Source organism: Mesocricetus auratus, unplaced genomic scaffold, assembly GCF_017639785.1.
Source record: "Mesocricetus auratus isolate SY011 unplaced genomic scaffold, BCM_Maur_2.0 Super-Scaffold_15014, whole genome shotgun sequence".
NCBI lineage: Eukaryota > Metazoa > Chordata > Mammalia > Rodentia > Cricetidae > Mesocricetus > Mesocricetus auratus.
In genome coordinates this window covers 46,734,481-46,755,483 of record NW_024429186.1, presented here as the reverse complement: position 1 = coordinate 46,755,483, position 21,003 = coordinate 46,734,481, and the positions used below count along the sequence as shown (strand labels likewise).

The 21,003-nt window shown below is 41.8% G+C and overlaps 1 protein-coding gene across 1 annotated transcript in view; it reads right to left on the bottom strand.

Moving 5' to 3' along the window:
• Positions 1-384: 384 nt before the first annotated feature.
• The window catches only part of Map4k5 (mitogen-activated protein kinase kinase kinase kinase 5), a 90,491-nt gene continuing 69,872 nt past the window's right edge, over positions 385-21,003 (bottom strand). Inside the window, exons 23-32 of the mRNA XM_040742993.1 lie at positions 18,551-18,553; positions 17,562-17,676; positions 17,172-17,230; positions 15,055-15,158; positions 14,536-14,713; positions 10,330-10,398; positions 8,434-8,526; positions 5,593-5,663; positions 3,619-3,674; positions 385-1,968 (exon numbers count right to left, since the gene is read on the bottom strand). Of these exons, the coding sequence (XP_040598927.1) occupies positions 1,881-1,968; positions 3,619-3,674; positions 5,593-5,663; positions 8,434-8,526; positions 10,330-10,398; positions 14,536-14,713; positions 15,055-15,158; positions 17,172-17,230; positions 17,562-17,676; positions 18,551-18,553 (836 nt within the window). The 3' untranslated portion in view covers positions 385-1,880. The remainder of the gene's footprint in view (positions 1,969-3,618; positions 3,675-5,592; positions 5,664-8,433; positions 8,527-10,329; positions 10,399-14,535; positions 14,714-15,054; positions 15,159-17,171; positions 17,231-17,561; positions 17,677-18,550; positions 18,554-21,003) is intronic.

Here is a 21,003-nt window from a genome sequence, read left to right as displayed (position 1 = left end):
AGGTCTTTTCATCTGCAGGGGCCACCTTCCCATCCTGTCAGGATGGCTGTTGGGAGTCAGTGAGCAAAAAGGGATGTGGTCTGAATTTTCTCAATTTTGAGGAATGCACACAGCATTTCTTGGTCAGAGGACCTGCTTACATATCTCCTATAAAGAGTCACACGTACATTCTATTTCAGTTACGGTGTGTGTGTGTGCCTGCCCATGCGGAGGTCACGTGACAACACTATAGAGTCCGTTCCTCCTTTCACCTGCACATAGATGGGTTCCAGGGATGAAAATCTGGTAGCAGTCAGGTTTGCGTGGCAAGTACCTCCATCCAGTGAGCATCCTGCTGGCCCTGAGGCTGACAGGTGCACTCTTAAAGAACGAATACTTCACAGCTTGCTTGTGTAACATTTTATTCCTTGTATATTGCATAGTGAGAGGAGCAGAGTCAGGAGACTCTTGGTCTGGCTCGAGAACTAACCAGTATGAAGTGGTTAAGTTGCTTAACTTTGTTAAACTCTTATTTCCTCATTGGAAAAATGGAGATGATAAGATGTACTTTATAAGTCTGCTAAAGATGAAATAGATACATCGTTTTCCTGTCAAGTATCTGGTCAGACGATTTCTAGAGTTTGCTACTACTAGCCCCCTGTTCATCACCTCAATGCTAAATGGTCTTAATAAATGCATTAAGACAGCTGGTACCAATAGAGCACATCAATTCTGAATACTAACAATTGTAAAAGAAAAACATACTAAAAATGGCCCTATCCTTTAATTTTAGTATAGTGGCTTTTTAAAAAATATAAAAACAACATCATTTATCTATACTATGCCATCAAAATTCCAATTTCACTTAAAGTATTTTTTTCTTAAACCTATTCACAATGAACACCTATGTATGTGAAACCCAAGATTACACATGCAATTATTTTGCAGTTTCCCCATTGGCATAATATAAGTAAAATACATAATATGGGCAGTTAAATACTTTCCCCCCCAAACATTAGGGATCATGATACATATGAAGATTAATTTCTTGTGCATTATCCCTAATGTAAAAAAAAACCACAGGTATATGATCCTGCTTGTCAGACATGGGAGTCACACCTGGACATTACACATCCCTGCTTTGTCCCCCATCAGCACTTCAGCACAAGCCCTTACAACCACCCACAGTTGAAAACACAAATTCCCCTTAAGGCAACCCTGTGTGAAACTGTGTCAGGAAATACCTTGTTAAATGAAACTGCATGTGCTGAACCCTAAACACATTGCCCATAGCCCCTAAAGTACGACTCTGTAAAGTAAACAAAATGTTCATACATTATAAAAAAAAATCAGCTGCTCTGCAACCTTTCTTTGCTAAAAGTTAGAAACATTACACCACTCCAGCAAGAGATTAATAAATAAGGATTAAATATTCTATCTTACAAAAACATACAGAATGGCCAATGTCAAAGTGAAAGGCTTGTTCGATAACTTCTTATCAAATTATGTTCACTAAGAAGGAATATGGCCTGGTATAAAATGACAGACTGCTCACTAACCTCTCTGAAGATAATCACATGAGTTATTTAAAAACACCATGGCACCTTGTTACAAACATTATTTTTTTTTAAAGGACTGTGTTTCCTGGAACTAGAGGACTATTCGTCTCATAGCTTTTATTAAGCAAACTTGATAAAACCACCACACAGTGGCAAGAGATTGACTAGCTGTTTCCAGCTACAGAAAAATACTGAATTCTATCCTAATGTACAGATCATTTGATATAAAACCCACAACAATTAAAGCAAGTCATACTGCAGTCTATAGTGAATTCCCTTAAACACTCTTGCTTTCAATGGAGTATATTCATCTTCTTGTCACTTGGAATTTGTTTCTGTTGCTTAGTAACTATTTTCATGCCCAGCTAAGATGTAGAGATTGCTGTGAGCTGTGGGGTTTTCTGTTGGTCTGCTTTCCAAAACAACAACCCTGAAATGAAACCAAGACAAAAAGCATTAAGGGTTGAAAACAGGTTTCAGTGTTCGCACAGTGTCAAATCAGTTGTCATCAGCTCGCCTGCCATAAAATTACATAAAGGTCACAGAAACAGCCCAGGCCCTTACTGTATTTTAGAACTTCAGGCATTAACTGGGTAACAATTGTTTTATACACAAAGTGTTGAAATGGTCAGAGACGGTCTCACCTTATTCCAACGAAGCCCAACTCCGATTACTCAGATATGTCAAAAACAGATGTGACAATGCCTTAGGAATTTATGCCAACAGGAAGAAGGGCTAGAGAATAAACAGGACCCTAAGAGGTCACCTCAACTGACTGCTCAGGGTCTTTGAAAACAAAGGCTTAAAATAAAGAATGGAGTCAGGTGGGGGCGGTGCATGCCTTTAATCCCAGCCAGGCCAGCCTAGACTACAGAGTGAGTTCCAAAACAGGCTCCAAAGCTGCACAGAGAAACAAAGCCTGTCTTGAAAAACCAAAAAAGAATAAGATAAGGACTATTCCACACAGAGAAGGAAGTCTAGAGGGCAAATGGAGGAGATAGTGAACACATACTGCATACTTTTGTAGCATGTGAATTTTATGTAATTGGCATATGACTTTTGACAGCAATCAAAAATATGCCTTGTGCACTGTGGAAACGTAGAGAAAAACATAAAATCACCCATCTGCCCAGTTAACCACTATTAACAAGGAAGCAGTTAAAGTGGCTTGCTGAGGAGCTCAACTAACTAACTTTCATTCTCCAGACCCACAGGGTTTGAAACAAAAAGAACCAATTCTTGAACGTGTCCTCGGACCTCTACATGAGTGTTGCATTGCACCTGCATGGGCATGCGTGCACATACAGACACACTAAAATATTAAAGAGGAAAGAAAATATAAAACAAATGATAGTAAGAAAGGTCTGGGTGAAGGGGAGGCGAGAAAAGCATTAGCTGTGAGGTGTTACCCTCTACCAGCAGAATTCTCAGAGCTACAGACCCACACTGCATGGCTGGTCCCTCCAGCAGGAGGCGGCTCCTCCAGGTCCCCTGCCTCCTGTTTTCTTACAACTGTTGTGCCTGTGGCTTTCCTTTCGTATTCACTAAGGCAGCCATCACTTTCCAAAAATGCTCTTTTCTCCTTATAACCCCTTCTAAGTCTTTAGCGTCATTAACTCCGTTTTCCTGCTCCCTCCCTTGCACCTAACACTTGAGCAACAATGAATGGGACTATCTAACTCCTTATAATTAAGACCTCACTCCAGATCTCAGTTGAGTATTTTATGATATAAAACCAATATCAGGTTTATGTAGTACTTGATAGAGAACAACACACCAAGAAGACATGATGGAACTAAAGGGACGTGAACTCGTGTCACAGTTCTAGGGGTGTGAACACTACCATCTCCACATTTTGTCTTGGCTGAATGAATATAGTAGGTGCCTCTTAAAACACAACCCTTACCCCTGAAAAGCCTGCAAAACCAACAGACCAAATACTATTCACTCTCTTGATATAAAAAACTAAACTGATGAGCCCTCTAAGAATTTTGACTGGAACCCAACACAGGCTGCAGTGTAATCAAGGGTGTGATTCTTGCTACTTCCACATAATTAAATCACTAAAAACGACTGTTACCTGTCTGATCCCAATAAGCGGAAAACTCTCGTCTCATCTGAAATTTCCTGGGTGACCTACGGCAGAAAATACCTGTCAGTAACACTGTAGCCCCGACAGTGCTTTCACAGTAATGTAATAGTCACATACATATAGCCATGAAAGAGGAAGAATAGTATTTCAGAGATGTAACTCCCCAATCAAACATGTTCCAGTGAGTTTTTGACTGTCTATCAGTAGAAATGAATTGATGTTTACAGAGCATCTAGTCTGGGCCAGCTACTTCCCTTAAGAACTCTGTGGGATATGCTTTTGAATTCTTCCACTAGGTCCAAGGTCATCTAGGTCTTATTGTACAGGGAGAGCTATGGGGGAACCCTGTTACTCATTCCCAAGTCTGTGTTAGGTGACTCCTTCTGCAGCTCTCTGCATTCTGCAAATACTGTACCTCTATGCAAAGCACTCCCCAGAGAGCAGGGAGTGTGGGTGGTGTGACCTTTATCTAAGAAGGGCATAGGACCCATTCTCCTTCCGCTAAAGGAGTGGCTTCTAAGTGCATTCTGTACCACTCCTTGGTGCTGCATACTGAATCCTGTTGTACAGTAGATGCCCACTTGCATTTCTATGTTCCTCACCACATCACTTGTTTTCCAGAACCTGTTTCTAGATAAACTACCTCCTCTTGGGTTGTTATCTTGGCTTGGCCCTTGGAGAAACTCAAACTACATGGCTATGCTTAGTTAAGACAGTCTATTACTGTTTTTAGTCTGGAAAGACAGAAGGAAGGAACGTCAATCTGCAAACAAGTTTGCTGCTACATACTCCAGGGAGCTAGTTTTCATGGTATGAAGCTGATGTACTCTAGTTATTGTGGAATGTTACTTCATGGCAGAGGTTAAACTCCAACCAGGCTCTTTTCAAAGGGTTAGAGCTCCAGCAGAAAGACAGAGGTGCAGAGTGGAGTTCAAGTGAGATGCACTAAAGCAGGCAGCGACATGCCTGGGCATGGGGGTTAGCAGAAAGCACATTCCTAGCATGAGAGAGGCCCTGAGTTTGAGTTCTCCAGAGATGGAAATGACACAATGAAAATAGCATTTAAAAACAATTAGTATGGCTGGGTGTGGTGGCATGCTGGTAGTGTGCATGAACTTTAGGGAAAGCTTGCCTTGAAAACCAAAAAAGCAAAACAGAAGGAAGGAAGGAGGGAAGGAAGGAAGGAGGAAAGGAGGGAAGGAAGGAAGACAGGCTGAAAGGAAGGAAAAAAGAAAAATTAGCATTGTAGCAGTAAGTAGGACTGTAGACTTCATTAAATACAGGGACCTGGTAACATTTAGTGACATGGGTCAGTAAATAAACGAACACATTTAAAGATAACTGGTTCATGCCAATTTTTTTTGGAAGTAGAAATACTTATTTATATATAAATAAGGGTACAGGTAATTAAATTCAAATACGAGAAGATTCCATGCTTTCCCAGTAGCTTCACAGATTTATGAACCTGTGGCATAGAAAAATCACACAGCTGGGAAATGCTCCCATCAGCGTGGAATTCCTCCCTCGGGGTGACAGCCAGCTCCATCTCCTGCAGTTCAGCATCCTGACCATCTCAGCTAAAAGTGACACTTGATGACCTTTCAAATCCATGTGCTGCCATCTACTATCATGTGACATGTAAGAGTGCCTCGTCACTGGATTATTTTGAGCTTTATATGTGCTAATAATATTTGTATACTGCCTGGAACATAATGGGTCTTACACATCATTTATAACAACAGTGTCTTCAACATTTTGGAGTTCCTTGTGGCTTCTGGGTATTTAAAGCAAAATATAAAAGTGAACATATGAGAGGAGGGAGTACAGGTTTGCACCCTGCTGCTTCGTGACATTAAAGTGCTAAACAAGGCAATGTGACTCAGAGAGGAAATGCACAAAATGAGCATTTCACCATTAAGACGCTTGTGTGGGAGTCAAGGGAGGAAATCTGAGAAAACTTACCTCATCCGATTTGAAGCTTTTACCCTGCATCCCATGTTTCCAGAAAGCCAACACGCTGTCTTGAAGGCACACTGAAAAAGATGAGGGGAAATGAAAGGAAGCACAGATTTCCCTCAGCTGTTCTCAGGAACAGATTTATTTTATTACTTTTAATTACATGTATGTGAGCATGTGTGCGGTGTGTGTATGTGTGTGACTGCATGTGCCTGAAGAGACCAGAGGCAAAGGATCCCACTGGAACTCAAGTTACAGGTGGTTTTGAGCCACACAGATGCTGGAAACCAAACCTTGGTGGCAGTCCATGCTCTTCAACACTGAGCCATCTTCCTGGCCCCTCCCTAACTGTTTTTAATAAATGATAATGTAAGACTTTTCAAGTGCTCAGGGCAAAATTCCACTGTCTAGACCATTACTGCTCAACACTTTTGTGACTAAGGCATGCATGCCTAAATTCAAGTAATTTACTGGGCAGCCTTCAGAGATATATGCCACAGGCATTCTTCCAACATGGGCCGACTTCTGATAAGCTGGCTGTATCATAAGCTGTATCTTCTATTTTAAGTTATTAAAACAATAAAAACATGCAGTTAGGTTTTGGGATTTAAAAGAAGTTATTCAAACAGCTATCAAGCAATATAAGTTTTAAGTTCATATTTTTCATATTATAAAGTTAATTAAAAAGTAAACCTGCTTCATTACTGAAAATCTAACCACACATTGAATATTACGATCTCAGTCAATTGCTAAAATCTTAGTATTTCATTGACCATTCTAGTAAACTGAATTAGAGAAACACAACTATTAATAAACATAATGGTGAAAAAAGATAGAAAATTACTGTCTTTTTTCTTTCTTTTTTCTTGTGTTAGGGAAAAAATCCAGGGTTAGTGTGTGCCAGACAAGCACATATTTCTTATTAGAGCAGTAAGGATATGGTTAGTCTAAGAATGTCTGGGACATAATTCAACTTAATAAAAACAGAAGTATTTGACGATGACAGATCACATGTGTTTCACTAGTTGTGACAACTGAAGAACCCGGTTACTTGTTATTTTTGAGACATGATTTACAGGGACTCTCTCTGGGAAGATCCTTATAACCATATTAAGATTTATTTGGATGAGACGATGGCAATCTAGGAGGAGGAAACTTTATATAACAATTAAAATTCTCCCAATAATGTGACACATATGACGCCAGCACATCTCAACCCAGATGAAGAGGACTGAGGATCTATGCTTGAAAACATTATGTCCTAGGACCTGACATGCGGCACAGAGTATATAATGCAGGAAGGAGGAGGCTCGCTTCCTAAATCTCTTCCGTCCGGCTCTTTAGATAGCTTAGACTTTCTGCTTCAGCAAGTCACATTTTCATTTCAAGCAAAGTATTTTTCTGTCAGCTGCCACCCAAGACTACAACAAATTTTATTTATTTCTGGTGTTAGGACAGTGCCCAGGGTCCTCATGTACTCTACCACTGAGCTATGTCCTGCACCCCTTACCCTCTAGGATACAGCAAATTCTAGTTTAGTATGAGAAACTCAGGTTACAATACTTTTTAAGATAAACTCAGAGTTTCTAACTAGTTAAAAGCAACGTTAAAAGTCATATACAGGTAATTATATGATATATGTGTCTGTGTGTGTATCCTTTTCTTTTATGGTAGAATCATATAATCGTCTAAAATATTTGGATCTATAATATTTTTCTCACAGCTTCTATTTCTCCTTGGGAAAAAGCTGACACACCAGCAAAAAAAGATGGAAGTGGAGTTATAGCACTGGGGTTTAAAAGTGTGCACTACTGCACCCAAACCTACAATGCTTTAGAAAAAACATAAAATTAATGAGCACTCTGAATTAAAATACTAATAAGGAAACAAGTTAAAGTGACAGATTCCTTTCTATAGCCTCAGGGAAACTTGTTATTTATTTATATATTTTTTAAAAGACGTATTTTTATTTTAATGTACGAATGTCTTGCCTGCATATGTGTGCTACGTGTGGACTTGTTGGCTACCCAGGAGCTGGCGTTATGTATGGTTGTGAACCACCACGTGAGTGCAGAGAACTGAGCCTGGTCCTCTGCAAGAGCAACAAGTGCTCCTAAGTGCTGAGCCGTCTCTCCAGCCTCAAGGTTTATTTACTTTTATTTACTCTTGTGTCTGGGTGTTTCGTCTGCATGCATGCCTGTGAATTACATGTGTCCAGGGCCTGGGGAAGAACAGAGAACCAGATCCTCTGAAACTGAAGTTACAGAGGGATGTGAGCTGCCATGTGGGTCCTTGGATTTGAACCCAGGTCCTCTGGAACAACAGTCAGTGCTCTTAATTTTGGAGGCATCACTTCGGCCCCAAAGTTACTATTTATATGGAAACAGTAACTATCAACACACAGAACTATATACCAGTGATAAAGAAATACGGTGAACCTAACAGAGAGAGGTCACTTCACACAGGCACCTTCATGACTTGGAAAGAGCTGGGAAAAGTATAATTCACTCAGTACAAGAATGGTAATATTGAGCACCTTTAAAAACCAGTATCCAGGAAACAAGGACAAAGGCAAGACCATTGCTGTCTACTATGGTGCCAACTAGCTATTTATGTTAAAAGTCACGTCAAAAGGGGACCATGATCAGAATGAATTATATATATGAAACCGACAATAAAAAAATCAAAATGAAGTTAGTTGGCAATTTAGAAAGTACTTTGTGGCACTCACCACATGAACTAGTACATATGATCACAGTGTTTCTATCAGCTGTTGGTCTACACAACCCCCAGGAAAGAATGCACAGAGTCCCCAGATATCCCAGTCAGTAACAGAAAGAGACTCACCGACAGATTCAATGCGGAAGTCAAAACTCAGCTCAGAGGCCAGCTTCTTACTTGACTTTAGTTTTCCTTGTAGATTTACAATTTTTACAAATTCTTAAAAGAAATTTAGAAAAAAAGGTCAAGACTGGAAATGAAAATTTCCTAAAATAAGTGTAGTATATTTTATATGGGTACTGAATACTATTCTTAATAAAGTTCAAAGACTTATCTTGATTGGGGTATGCCCAGTGAAAAACTGGAATTAATGTTTTAAAATACACGTAATTATGGTGCTGTTTATTTAGTAAGTGGTACTTTTGCTATTTTTAAAATTAAACAGATATAATGAACATCAATATCTTCATTTTTAAAAAGTGGCTACTTTGATGCTCAAATAGTTATTGATGAGTTGAGATGTTTTCCCTCACAAACCCAGGTACTTGCCAAGTAGTGCTTACGGCAATCCCCACCTGCCATACAGGGTCCAGGTCCGCCAGGGCACTCTGGGCCAGAAGCGGCACTGCCAAGGGCAGTGAGCTTTGGGATGGGGAGATGCAAATAAGCCTCTTTCCCACTGCTTTCTGATTTCCTTACACTAGCTCAAAGAGAGCCGAAAAACACCCTTTTGCGTTTCAAGTATCTACTCTCATGACTGCAGATTACAAGCTTATCTCCACTGCTGTCTGCCAAAACCAACTCACAAGTCACAGAGCTGTGAAGACATTTTCTGAGACTACTTCTTTAACAGAAATTGGTTTAGTTGGAAAACACAAGTCTTGTTGATCAATGTGTCCCTAAAATTGTGTTAAAATGTATGACACTAAGATGAACACTAAGCATGAGGTCTTCCTTGATGACTCACAAATGCGCAGGGGCTTAGTATGAAAGCCTCAGCCCTCCTGGATTCTAGTTACGCTTATCTGGTTAGCAACAAAGTTTGTATTGATGCAATTTCCTTAGAGAACTTTATAACATTCTTATTTTACTGGGGCTAGAGTCAAGTCCCTAACTAGGGATGGCGAGAGAAGCCCTGTGGGCTTGGTTTACTCAATAGTCACAGTAGATGATCTTACACATACAGGTATCAGCCACTAAAAGCAAGATGAAAACAGCTAGATTATAGCAAATATAGGCATGGTCCACACATAATCCCAGGATTGGGTACAGTACAGCCTGCAGTACTTACTGCATAAAGATAAAATGAGTTTTAAGAACCAGAGTGCCTCATTTGCAAGATCAAAATAACACTGCTGCTAAGATGGTTTTTCCTGCCTTCCCTGCTCATGCTGCAACACTCTTCCATTAATAACACCTCTCCTGCACCCAAGGATCAAGGTTAGCAGGGGGAAGAGTCAAATGCCTGAGTGTATTAGAACTGACATGGACGCCTTTAAACCCGCCTTCACTGACACGCCCCTTAAAGTTCATGTCAAGGGCTGCTGCTGCTGCTTCTTCTTCTTTGGTTTGTTGGCTTGTTTGTTTGTCTATTTTAAAGACAGGGTCCTGGAACTGGCTCTGTAGACCAGGCTGACCTCAAACTCACAGAGAACCGCCTGCTTCTGCCTCCCTAGTGCTGGGTTTAAAGGCATGCGCCACCACTGCCGAGCTTGTAAAGTGATTCTATGATCACAGTTTACTGTAGCCTTCTACTCTCATTAATTACAGCGAGAGGGAACAGCTTATACAGAAATTCTCTAAGATGTGGGACAGTGCTAATGTTCCCACGTGAGCCAAGTGTAAAATGAAAGCATGGCACCAAGGGACAGAGCAACTGTACCTCTTGCTCAGTGAATTTAGCTGCTTTGACAATACAACCGGGTCACTTAAAGAGGAACAGTTTGGGTGACAGTGTCAGTTCCATTAAAGGGTTGCTTTATGAAATAGTACACTCAAAATGAACTCTAAAATAATACTCACTGTCTAAACACACCAAAACAGTATCTCTCTCCAACTGCGTCACGTGAATGGAATCCAGTTGTTGGCTGCCTAAGTGGGGAAACGTTACAGTTAGCAACACACATCAGTAAACCAGGACGTAGAACACCAGAGTGAATCTTGCTGTGATTTGCTCTTTAAAATATGGTGCATTTTGTCATGTTATCTTTAATAAAAGTATGTACATCAGTTTAGGAGAACAGATGTCAGCTCTAACATGGATGAACAGAGCTAAAAAGCGCAGTGTTGCTTTAATTACTGTGTTGTTCTGGAAAGGTGGGCTACAGTGATGGGGGACTCTTATTGACTGATGAATACATTCCGCCAGTCCATTGGCCTTCACTATAGTGACGATGACGAGGAGGGCAGATATGGGGAAGGGAAGGGAGATGCATACATCGGTTAGCTTTTGTTCTACACTTAGGAGAAATGGAATCTGTCAGCTCCAAAGGAAACTCCACTTCCCCAAACATCAAGAGGCAGTCCAAGTACCCAGAAATGAGTTCAACCTCGATCATAGGAGGATTTCTGGTAGATAAAAGCCAGCACTCCTCAGGAACTTGTGAAACTGCTTCCCATCTACCAAAGGAGTCATTTCCCTTACTTCTGGCAGAAGGGACATGTGGTACCTGTGGTGCCTATCATCAGTATTGAGGTGCATGTTGGTCTCCAGGCTCCTTCAGCATCACAAGTGCCTGTCACACATTTCAAAGTCCATGCTGGCAGCCTAGCCCTTCTCACGCCTTCCCCTCCCCTAAACTCCCTCTAGCTCACTGGCTTTCCTCCCCACCCCAGCTACCTCTTCTCCCTGTAACCCTGCTACTCTTGGTAAGCTTCTCCCACTATGCTTTCTCTACTCTCCATCCCCTGCTCTTCTCCCCTCCCTGGCAGACAGCCTGGGCCATGCCCAGTCTGCTGGCCATATTCAGTCCATTTCCTTCTCTCTCTGTTGTGGACTCTGGCTGCTGTCTTTCTCTCCTATCTGCAATATAAACTTTCCTAAGACCATATCATGGAGTGGTCATGTCATCAGTTTATACAGTAGGCACATGGTTCTCCTTATAGACACATCAATGACAGCACAGTAGACAGCCTCGTCAATACCAGCAACAAGTTGTCTTTAAGGCAATACACCAAATGTACTTTTTCTCAGTTAACCTATGATCATCTACCCACTCAACAAATACCAAGGAGAGGCCACGCAATAAAGGACCATGCAATAATAAAATAGAACCTGCAAAGGAAGGAGTCTGGGAACAGAGCTCATCTCAATGCTATAGCTTTGCCAGCTGAAGGATCTTGGTTCAACAACAGACATGTCTAGGAATCAGATTAATGATTACCCATGAAAACGAAAACTACTGAGGACAAAAGCTGGACTAGATAGGGCATCTCACCTGTGTGCAAGGGTGATCTGACGATGCCCTCAGAGGCTGGGCTCTGCTCAGGAAGTAACTTTTGGTCAGCTTTTATTTTAGCTGGGACAATGTTACAGGTTGATATAATATGACCTCTGACATTAGAGCATAACAAAATCTCAAAAACCAACTCAAATTCTGAGATTCAAAAGAAGATTCAACAAATTTCCAGCCTCAAGTAGTATATATAGCTCCCAACATACCATCTGGAAGAAAGACATTGTACATCGCCACCAAGTAACTATACAATGATCTTTGACACTACAACAACCAGCTGTGGGGCTATGGGATAAAGATGATTTGGGGTTTTTTTTGTTATTTTTAAAAATGATCATGTTTTTGTTATTTTCAATTCTTTCTGAGACAGGGTTTCATTATGTAACCCTGCCTGCTCTTGCCACCGGAACACCTGGATTATAGGTCTGCACCACCATTCACAGCCTAATCATGGTTTAAATAAACTGATCCATAGCCACTTTTTGAGTGCTACTTGCCTATCAGAGAGCCATTTCTATCTAGGCTGCTTACTCTGGCAACAGGAAGGCAACGCTACTTCAACCCTTTCTCTGAGCGTCACACGAGGCACACTCCCAACTGCAGAAGCCTAGGCTGTACACGGAGAAAGGCGAGGTACAGGGGCAAGTGGATTTCTTCTTTACCCGGACTGGAAACTACAGCATGGTCCACACAGGGGTAGTTCACACAGGGCTTGACAGCTTGTTGAATTTTCAGGAAATTTATGAGCCACATGACCGCTGGTTTGAAACCAACTATGACGGTAATGTTACCCTTCAGGTAACCACAGCAAATGGCTGCCCCCATCAATCACGTTGTCAAACTAGACCGCCTCTGGGTCATACTGACTGTCCTTGTAATGTGTGGGATCAAACACAGTACTTACACACACTAGTTACAAACACTACCCGAGCTCTGGTCCAGTCTTACTCTGAAGGTGACATTAATGTGGGGTTGATGTTAAGCTTTCCTAGTTGGGATGCTTAGTGAGCTCTTAGAACTCAAGTCTTTAAGTTATCAAAAGCCAAGAAGCACCAAATGAAATACTCTAACAGACATTCTCACAATTGTAACAATAGCCTAATAAAACTATCACAAACTGCTTGAATTGTTTAAAATTGGCCTAATAAATCATGGTTGACAAATGACAAAATAATACACCAGCACAACAAACAAAAAAATGAAGATTCCCTTTCTCATTTCATATATTCCACAGATTTAAAAAATAAATTCTTCAAAATCCTCTCTGATAGTGCTTTTGAAATAGACACTTACTTGTTGTTAACCAGTCACCCCGTGGGGTCACAGAACATCAAAAATCACCCCTTCTAGCCAACCACAGCCCCTGACTGTCCATCTGTGGACTTCTTTGGGGCTTAATCTACTTGACTTGCAAAGTTCGTTTTCAGTGTCTACAGGCGAGAATACATGGCGCCTGCCCTTTGACATTTCACTTGTTTCCATGTCCTCTACCGTGTGTCCCTGCAAGTAGCCCAGGGTAGCCTGGCTCATTATTCTTCCACCTTCATCTCCTGAGTACAGAGATTATAGGCATGTGCCATCACACCCAGCATAGGCTCACATTTTTGATGGCTAAGTAATACTCCACAGTGAAGACATACCACATTTCCTTTATTTATCCATCAGCTGAACTCAGTCTAGGGTGATTCTGTATTTTGGTTATTGTGGAGGAAGCTGCAGTAAATATGTGTGTGCAGCTCTCTTTCCAGCGTACTGGTTTTATTTTCTCTGGAAAGGAGTGCATACTCAATAGTGAAACTGCTGGGTGATGCAGCAGTTCTGTTTCTAGCCTTTGAAAGGCCCCCAAACTGCTTCCCCAATGGCTGCACCAACTGAATACTGGCCAGCAGTTCCTCACTGGAGCTGGCTACTGCTGTGGCTTAGGTGGCATCTCATGATATCACTGGCTTGCATACCGCTTTCATTCTTGACCGATTTTTCCAAACTTCAACTGTGAGAAAAGCTGTCATTCCTGTCCTTCCAGAGCTTTGACCAAGACATGTAGCAAGAACAATGAATATTCCAATGGAAAAACTTGCAGCACAGCCACTGGTTATAATAGGGCGTGTGTGTTTGGGGAGGTGGGTAGGATAAACAGGTCAGGGAGAAAAGGGAACTTTCTCAGCTTGAGACACATAACTATTTAGTAAGGCCAAAGACAAACTGGTAACAACTCAGACTTGAAATTAAAAGAGTTTATTTAATTTATGTGTGTGTGTTTGCCTGTACGTGTGGCTGTGCGCCACATGCATGTCTGGTGTCCAGGGAGCTAGGAGAGGGCATCAGAGCCCATGGAGCTAGAGCTGTGAGCCATCTTGTGGGTGCTGGGAAAGTGAACCTGGGTCAGCTTTTAACCCTGGAGCTACCTTTCCAGCCTGTCAACAACTGGGACTTTTAAATGTCAAGAATATTTAAAACTTCTCAGTAAAATTAATTTGTATAAAGTTTCCTTGGGCAAGGGGCCAATGAGACGCTTGCTGTCACGCCTCATGACCTGAGTTAGTGCAATCCCTAGAACCCGGAGAACTGACACCCACAAGTATGTGAGCCACCTATATTAAAATGGTCCTTGGGTAAATGGAGACCACAAGCTACATGCAGGTAATTTCTTGAACTTACTTGGAAAATTATGGTTGCATTTGTATTTAGGAGCCCACAATGATTGGAATTAAGTTTTCTGCATCTAGTACAGGCAAAAGCATGGATATCTGAACATAAAGTGAAAAACACTCACCTGCACCGATTTCTGTAAACCAGGAAGATGCAGAATTCAAGTTGATTGTCTCAAACTGAACTACTTGGTTTGCCTCTGTGCCTTTGCTGACAGCTACACAAACCATGGGGTACTCCTGTTCTGGTATCACCAGCATTTCAAAAACATTCAAGGGACTTGGTAAAGGAAAATCAAAGTGCTGCAACAAACAAGAGGAAAAAGAGAAATGTAGCAATCTCCGTGTTGAGTGAAGTCAGCTGCAAGGGTGGTGGCTACCCTGCCTCATCCTATACAAGGTCGCCTCTGTGACGGTGAGCGTTGAGTACCTTTAGAGAAACTTAGAGGACATTAATATTTGTGGCTATGATGATTCTAGAAGCTTATTAAGTAACGGTAAGTTACAGAGAAGATAAAACATCACACACATAGTTCCTACAAATTCTCAAGGGGCTATCTCTAATAGTAGTAATTACAGCTTAAGCCTAGAGCGTTTATGCACAGTGCTTTGTCAAGAAGAAAAATTAAGAAAGCTACATGTACCTTAATCAACATGAATTTCTGCATCGGTTCATACCACTGAAGCAGAACAATTCCAGACTGCAATGCTCCACAGAGGTATTTATGTCCTGTGTAAGGGTTTCTAACTGAAAAGAAAGAAAAAAACTTAAGATTAAAAACTCTACCTACATGCACAACACTGAAAGCTTTTGTGAAAAAATAGTTTAGCTAAAAGTGGCAGCTGAAATACCTTCACCTAAAAGCTAAGAGGCCTCTCTTTCTTTTCTTCTGAGACATGGTCTTACTCTGTAGCTCTGGATGATCTGGCACTCACTCTGTAGACCAGACTGGCTTTTAACTCATAGAGCTCCCCCTGCCTCTGTCTCCCAAGTGCTGGCATTATAAATGTGCACCCCCTTGCCTGGCCCAAGTTATCTATCTATCTATCTATCTATCTATCTATCTATCTATCTATCTATCTATCTATCTATCTATCTGAAGGTAGTTACTGGTGTAAGGAAATGCTAGAGGCGTGTGGTAAATTAATACTGCAGTACAGAAGAAAAAATTATTTGAAGTGACTATTTTTAGTTGACAAACTGCTGTCTTAACCAAGATGATAAGAATGGATAGAAAAGAAAGAAATGTTGGCTTTCATTTTTATTTAAACACAAAATATCAATTGGAGATCACACATATTTATTTCTAAATGCCTTTAATATAGTGAGTACTTAACAACAAAGAATTTGTGATTAGATCTATACTGTTAGTTATAAAACATGTAAGCTACTATATAAACCCAAAATCTGCTTCTAAATAAACTGAAAGGATAAAATCTGACAGATCTAGGGACAACTGAAACTACTACATAATGCCCCTATGGCAGAGCAGCTTGAGGGATGATGAAGGAAATTTATTATGTATGCCTGTATTAATACATCTTGCTGTAACACCCTGACTCAAATCTACAAAAGCTTATCTTGGTCTGCTTTTCTCCCCAATGTGATTCCCAACAACCATGACACACAATGGTTATGTGAGCAGGTACTTGCTTTACATTCTGCATAACTGTGTCTTAGGACTATAAGCTTCTAGACCTTTCTGAGCCACAGATCTTGGGATGGTGACAGAAACATGACTCTCCCCCAGGAAGCCGAAATCTGGTTGTATCATCACTGTGCAACATCTCAGTCAGACAAGGCTTGAGTTTATTATGGTGGTTCCAGGGACTGTACCACTTGGTGACATGTCACTTAAGTTCAATGGTTAAACCACCCAGTGACACATACGCACCATGAAGTGATACATGGTTGTAGGCAGAGCACACTGCTGTTGAGTATTTTGTTCTACAGAGTATCTTTTCATGAAGATAAATATGTACGCTCACTGATCAAACAAACTAACCTGGAAGTTAGGAGTCCAAGATTAGTAGAGATTGCACCCAGATCTGATTCTAGGTTCTATCACTCCCTTGTGACATAATCAGTGTCCAGAACCGTTTACAGGAGAAATGACATAACTATGTAGTAAGGAATGTAACTGCTGCTTCATCCCTTCAACATTCCTCTCCTCAGAAACAACCGCTAAGCCTTTGGAATGTCATGCTTGAACCCCCATTATGCCTCACATCTAACAGCGCAATTTAGACTGGGGTCAGCAACACCAGATAGTTTTAGTATGAGGAACTGGTCATGCCAGAAAGATCAAGAGTATGACTTTGGGTGGGGGCTTTGACTCATGTAGTATCGGCTGATCAATGGAGGGGCTGGATGGGAGAGTAGCCATGTAGGTAATCTCACACCTTCACAATGGAGCCCCGAACTCTGGACGCTTGAATACACACCTGACTGGCAATGCTGTATGAACTGCCACAGTGACACCATCAAGGGACAACACTGGTGCTCACTACTGCAGCAGCCCTATGCCTGGCAGCCACACGCTCTTCTGCACACAGATAATCTGAACCCCCATTCACAATCAGAACCACAGCATCACTCCTGCCAGTGAGCCTGTGAGTTAACCTGAGGTTGGTTTGGGTTAATACTGACAAGAGATGGTTTGTGTGGTTGCCGCTGCTCCACAGCTGGGTAAGCTCTTAGACTGACTTCTAAAGATAATAAAAGCTCTGACCATCGAGTGTGAGAAGTAGCATTACTCACCTATGCAGCATTTATGGCAACCTTTTGTATCAGGGATCTTTGTTGTTAAGGCAAACTTTCTGAAAAATATAAGACAATACGAATGAATTCTATCGTGGCCTCCATATGCTGACATACGAACCTGCTGTACCAGAATCAGACAGGAAGGGGCTTAAAAACGAATAAACCAACCACCTTGGACTCTGACTTTAGACTATGATTTTATAGGATGAAGAATTTGTTACAAAACTTCCACAAGTGATTTTCAGGTAGGAAGCATGAATGATTTCCAGTTTGGATGATATGTAAATTAAGAACAGGGAGCTGTTTCACCAGACAAGGAAACACTGGCAGCTTAAAAACAGACACAAATACCTTCACCCCCAGTAGGATCAAAATGGTATTTTGTACCTTGGCAGAATGCGGTCAGGAAACCTATGAGTTTGGATATGGGCAGCTAACCCTGGTTTTCTGGCTTGTTCAAACAAAGCAATAAGGTTGTGGGAGTAAAGCTGAAAGGTCTTTCCTGTAAAGGAGAAGGAAGTTACTTTCTTTTACTAGGATAAACTTCAGGAGAAAAAAGACAATTTTCAAGTAAAAGAAAATGCAGTTAGCTGGGTGTGACAATACATGCCTTTACTCCCAGGAATCATGATACCGAGGTAGGTGGATCTCTGTTGAGTTCTAGGCCAGCCTGGTCTACATACTGAGTTCCAGGACAGCCAAGAGCTACACAGTGAAACCCTGCCTCAAAAACACCAAAGAGAAAAAGAAAACAAGCAATTACCTTCTAAAAAGATGAGTCCAGTAATGTTCAAGGGCCAAGCAGAACAGAAAAACATGTAAAAACACAAAAAACAAACTTGGTTAATATTTTGAAAGTAATGGGTAAACATTACTTTTAAGCAGGTAGATCATCCTGTTTAGGCATATTCTGACAACTAGGTCACCTGGGAAGAATAAATTTAAAACTGATGCTAGTGAAGAAAGAGAAACTGATAACACTGGTGTACATGTGTGTTCCAAATAAAACAAAATTCTGTAATATTGTGATTACCTCTTTGGGACAAATCTATCCACCAGCAATCCATTAATTACCTTCAATTAAAATTGATTGTGAATAAATTTTTAAATGTATAGACTGTAATACCAGAAAAAGTGAATTAAGGCAGTACTATAAGCCCCAGTACAATAAGGTATAACCCATACACATCCAATGTAGCCATGCTGAACAGGAGATACACACAAACTTTGTGTCACAAAGGGTGTGTCACAATAACGATCCTGCCCCTTTACTAGAGGAAACACATTACATAGGGCATTTCATCCTCACAACAGTTTCTGTGCCTTCTCAGAACAGAAACATTCTGGCTAACACAGCACCTTTCTTTTCTCTCCACCTTCTATACTCACTACCCCTGATAGCTCTGCTCTTTCCATTTTAGGGGTAATTCCAACTGCACTACAGAAATAAACTAACCATAAACTATTTCCCGCCATCCCATTTTATTTCATGAAAATAAAAGGTGTACTATGTGTGGTTTTAAAGCAATGTCTGAAAATAGCCATGTGTAATGATAAAAGTAGCAAGAGTTAAGAAAAGTTATTCTACATACAAAATTTGGAACCACAGCTCAGATGTGCAGTGGGAGGGCCTCGCAGACTAGGAGGCTCAGACTGGAGAGGCCAGGGAAGTTTCTACAAGGGTCTCAAGAGCCTTGGGGCTCACGGAGGTAAAGTGGAAGACAAGGAGTGGATCCCTTTTACCAAGAAGGCCTGTCTGGTCAAAGACACAAAGGTCAAATCCCTGGAGGGCCATCTGCGTCTCCCTGCCATCAAGGAATCTGTGACCATTTTCCTGGAGCATCCCTAAAGGATGAGGTAATAAAGATCATACCAGCGTAGAAGCAGACTCACAGCAGTGGGCCAGCTTTAAGGCTTCTGGCACTCTTGGGACTACAATGGTCATTGCTGGTCTTGGTGTTAAGTCACTACCATCCAAGGAGCCATCGTCTTGGCCAAGCTTTCACACTGTCCCTGTGTGGAGAGACTTCTGGGGGAACAAGGCAGGCAAACCCTACATCATCCCATACAAGGTGACAGGCCACTGCTGCTGTGCTGGTGGCCTCAAGCCATCCCCAGAGGCCCTGGCATCGTCTTTGCTTCTGCCGCTGGCTGGGACTGATGTCTGCTGCACATCAGCCAGGGGCTGAGTGCCACCCTGGGCAACTGCACCTTTTATGGCATCTCCAAGACCTACAGAAACCTGACCCACACCTGGAGAGAGACTGTGTTCCAAGACTCCCCATGAGGAATTCACTGTCCATTTTGTAAAAACCCAGCTATGGATACCACACAGGGAGGGGTTTATACCAGAAATAGAAACTGAATTAAGTCTGTTAAGAGATTCAGAAGTCATTCAAATAGAACTGCTTTTGTTTCTTTTCACAAGAGTAATATATGAATATTTGCTAAATGAAATAAAAATGACAGTCTGTCTGTCTGTCTGTCTCTGCTTAGGGATCAGGATGTAGCTCTCAGCTATTGCTCCAGTGCCTTCCTGCCATGATAATGGCTAGACCTCTGAAACTGGAAGCCAGCCTCAATTAAATGCTTTCCTTTGTAAGAACTGTCATCATGGTGTCTCTTCACAGCAATAGAACTGTGACTAAGTTAGTGTGTAAGAATTACAAGAAAAAAGTCTAAAGATATAACTTATCCAATCCTTTCATTACCACCAGCTACCAAAAAACCCTGCAATGCTAAAACCAGAATAGGCTGCTCTATAATCTCGTTTAGATAAGCTCTCTCTCTCTCTCTCTCTCTCTCTCTCTCTCTCTCTCTCTCTCTCTCTCTCTCTCTCTCTCTCTCTCTCTCTCTCCCCCCCGTGTGTGTGTGTGTGCTTTTATGAGTGCAGATCCATGTGCATGTGTAGGGCAGAGGTCAATATTGAATGCTGTTCTGTAGTCTCTCTTGGATTATGAGACAGGTTCTCTCCATGGTCTGGAACTCACCTACCAGGCTCGCTTTATTGCCTCGTGAGCCCCAACAAGCCTCCTGCCTCTGCCTCCCTAGTACTGGAATTACAAGTGTGCACCACCACACCTAGCTTTCTCCAAGGATGCTGGGGACAGAACTCGGGTCCTCATGCTTGTTAAAAAGCATTCTTCAGACTGAGTCATCTGTCTCCCTGGATTAGCATCATCTAAGGTAGCCATAAGTGGTTCAGAACATTTGTATAAGACTTCACAATTTACTCGGCACTCTGGGTTGTTTTACTTAACCCTCATAATACTCTCATGAGACTGGTTTTTGTTGCTTTTTTAATGCCACTGTCCTGATTCAATAATTAAGAAAATTGAGGCTGAGTGGGTGGTTTGCTGGCATTCACGGAGAACGGAGGCAGCTTGACCCTCTGCTTCCTCCCGTAGCACGGCTGACACTCAAAGGAAGGCCGAGTGCAGCAGCAATGGAGCGCGGTGTGGAGGGAAATGCAATGGAGCGCGGTGTGGAAGGAAATGCAAGGGAGCCCGGTGTGGAAGGAAATACAATGGAGCCCGGTGTGGAGGGAAATGCAATGGAGCGCGGTGTGGAAGGAAATGCAATGGAGCGCGGTGTGGAAGGAAATGCAAGGGAGCCCGGTGTGGAAGGAAATGCAATGGAGCGCGGTGTGGAAGGAAATGCAAGGGAGCGCAGTGTGGAAGGAAATGCAATGGAGCCCGGTGTGGAAGGAAATGCAATGGAGCCCGGTGTGGAAGGAAATGCAATGGAGCGCAGTGTGGAAGGAAATGCAATGGAGCGCGGTGTGGAAGGAAATGCAGTGGAGCGCAGTGTGGAAGGAAATGCAATGGAG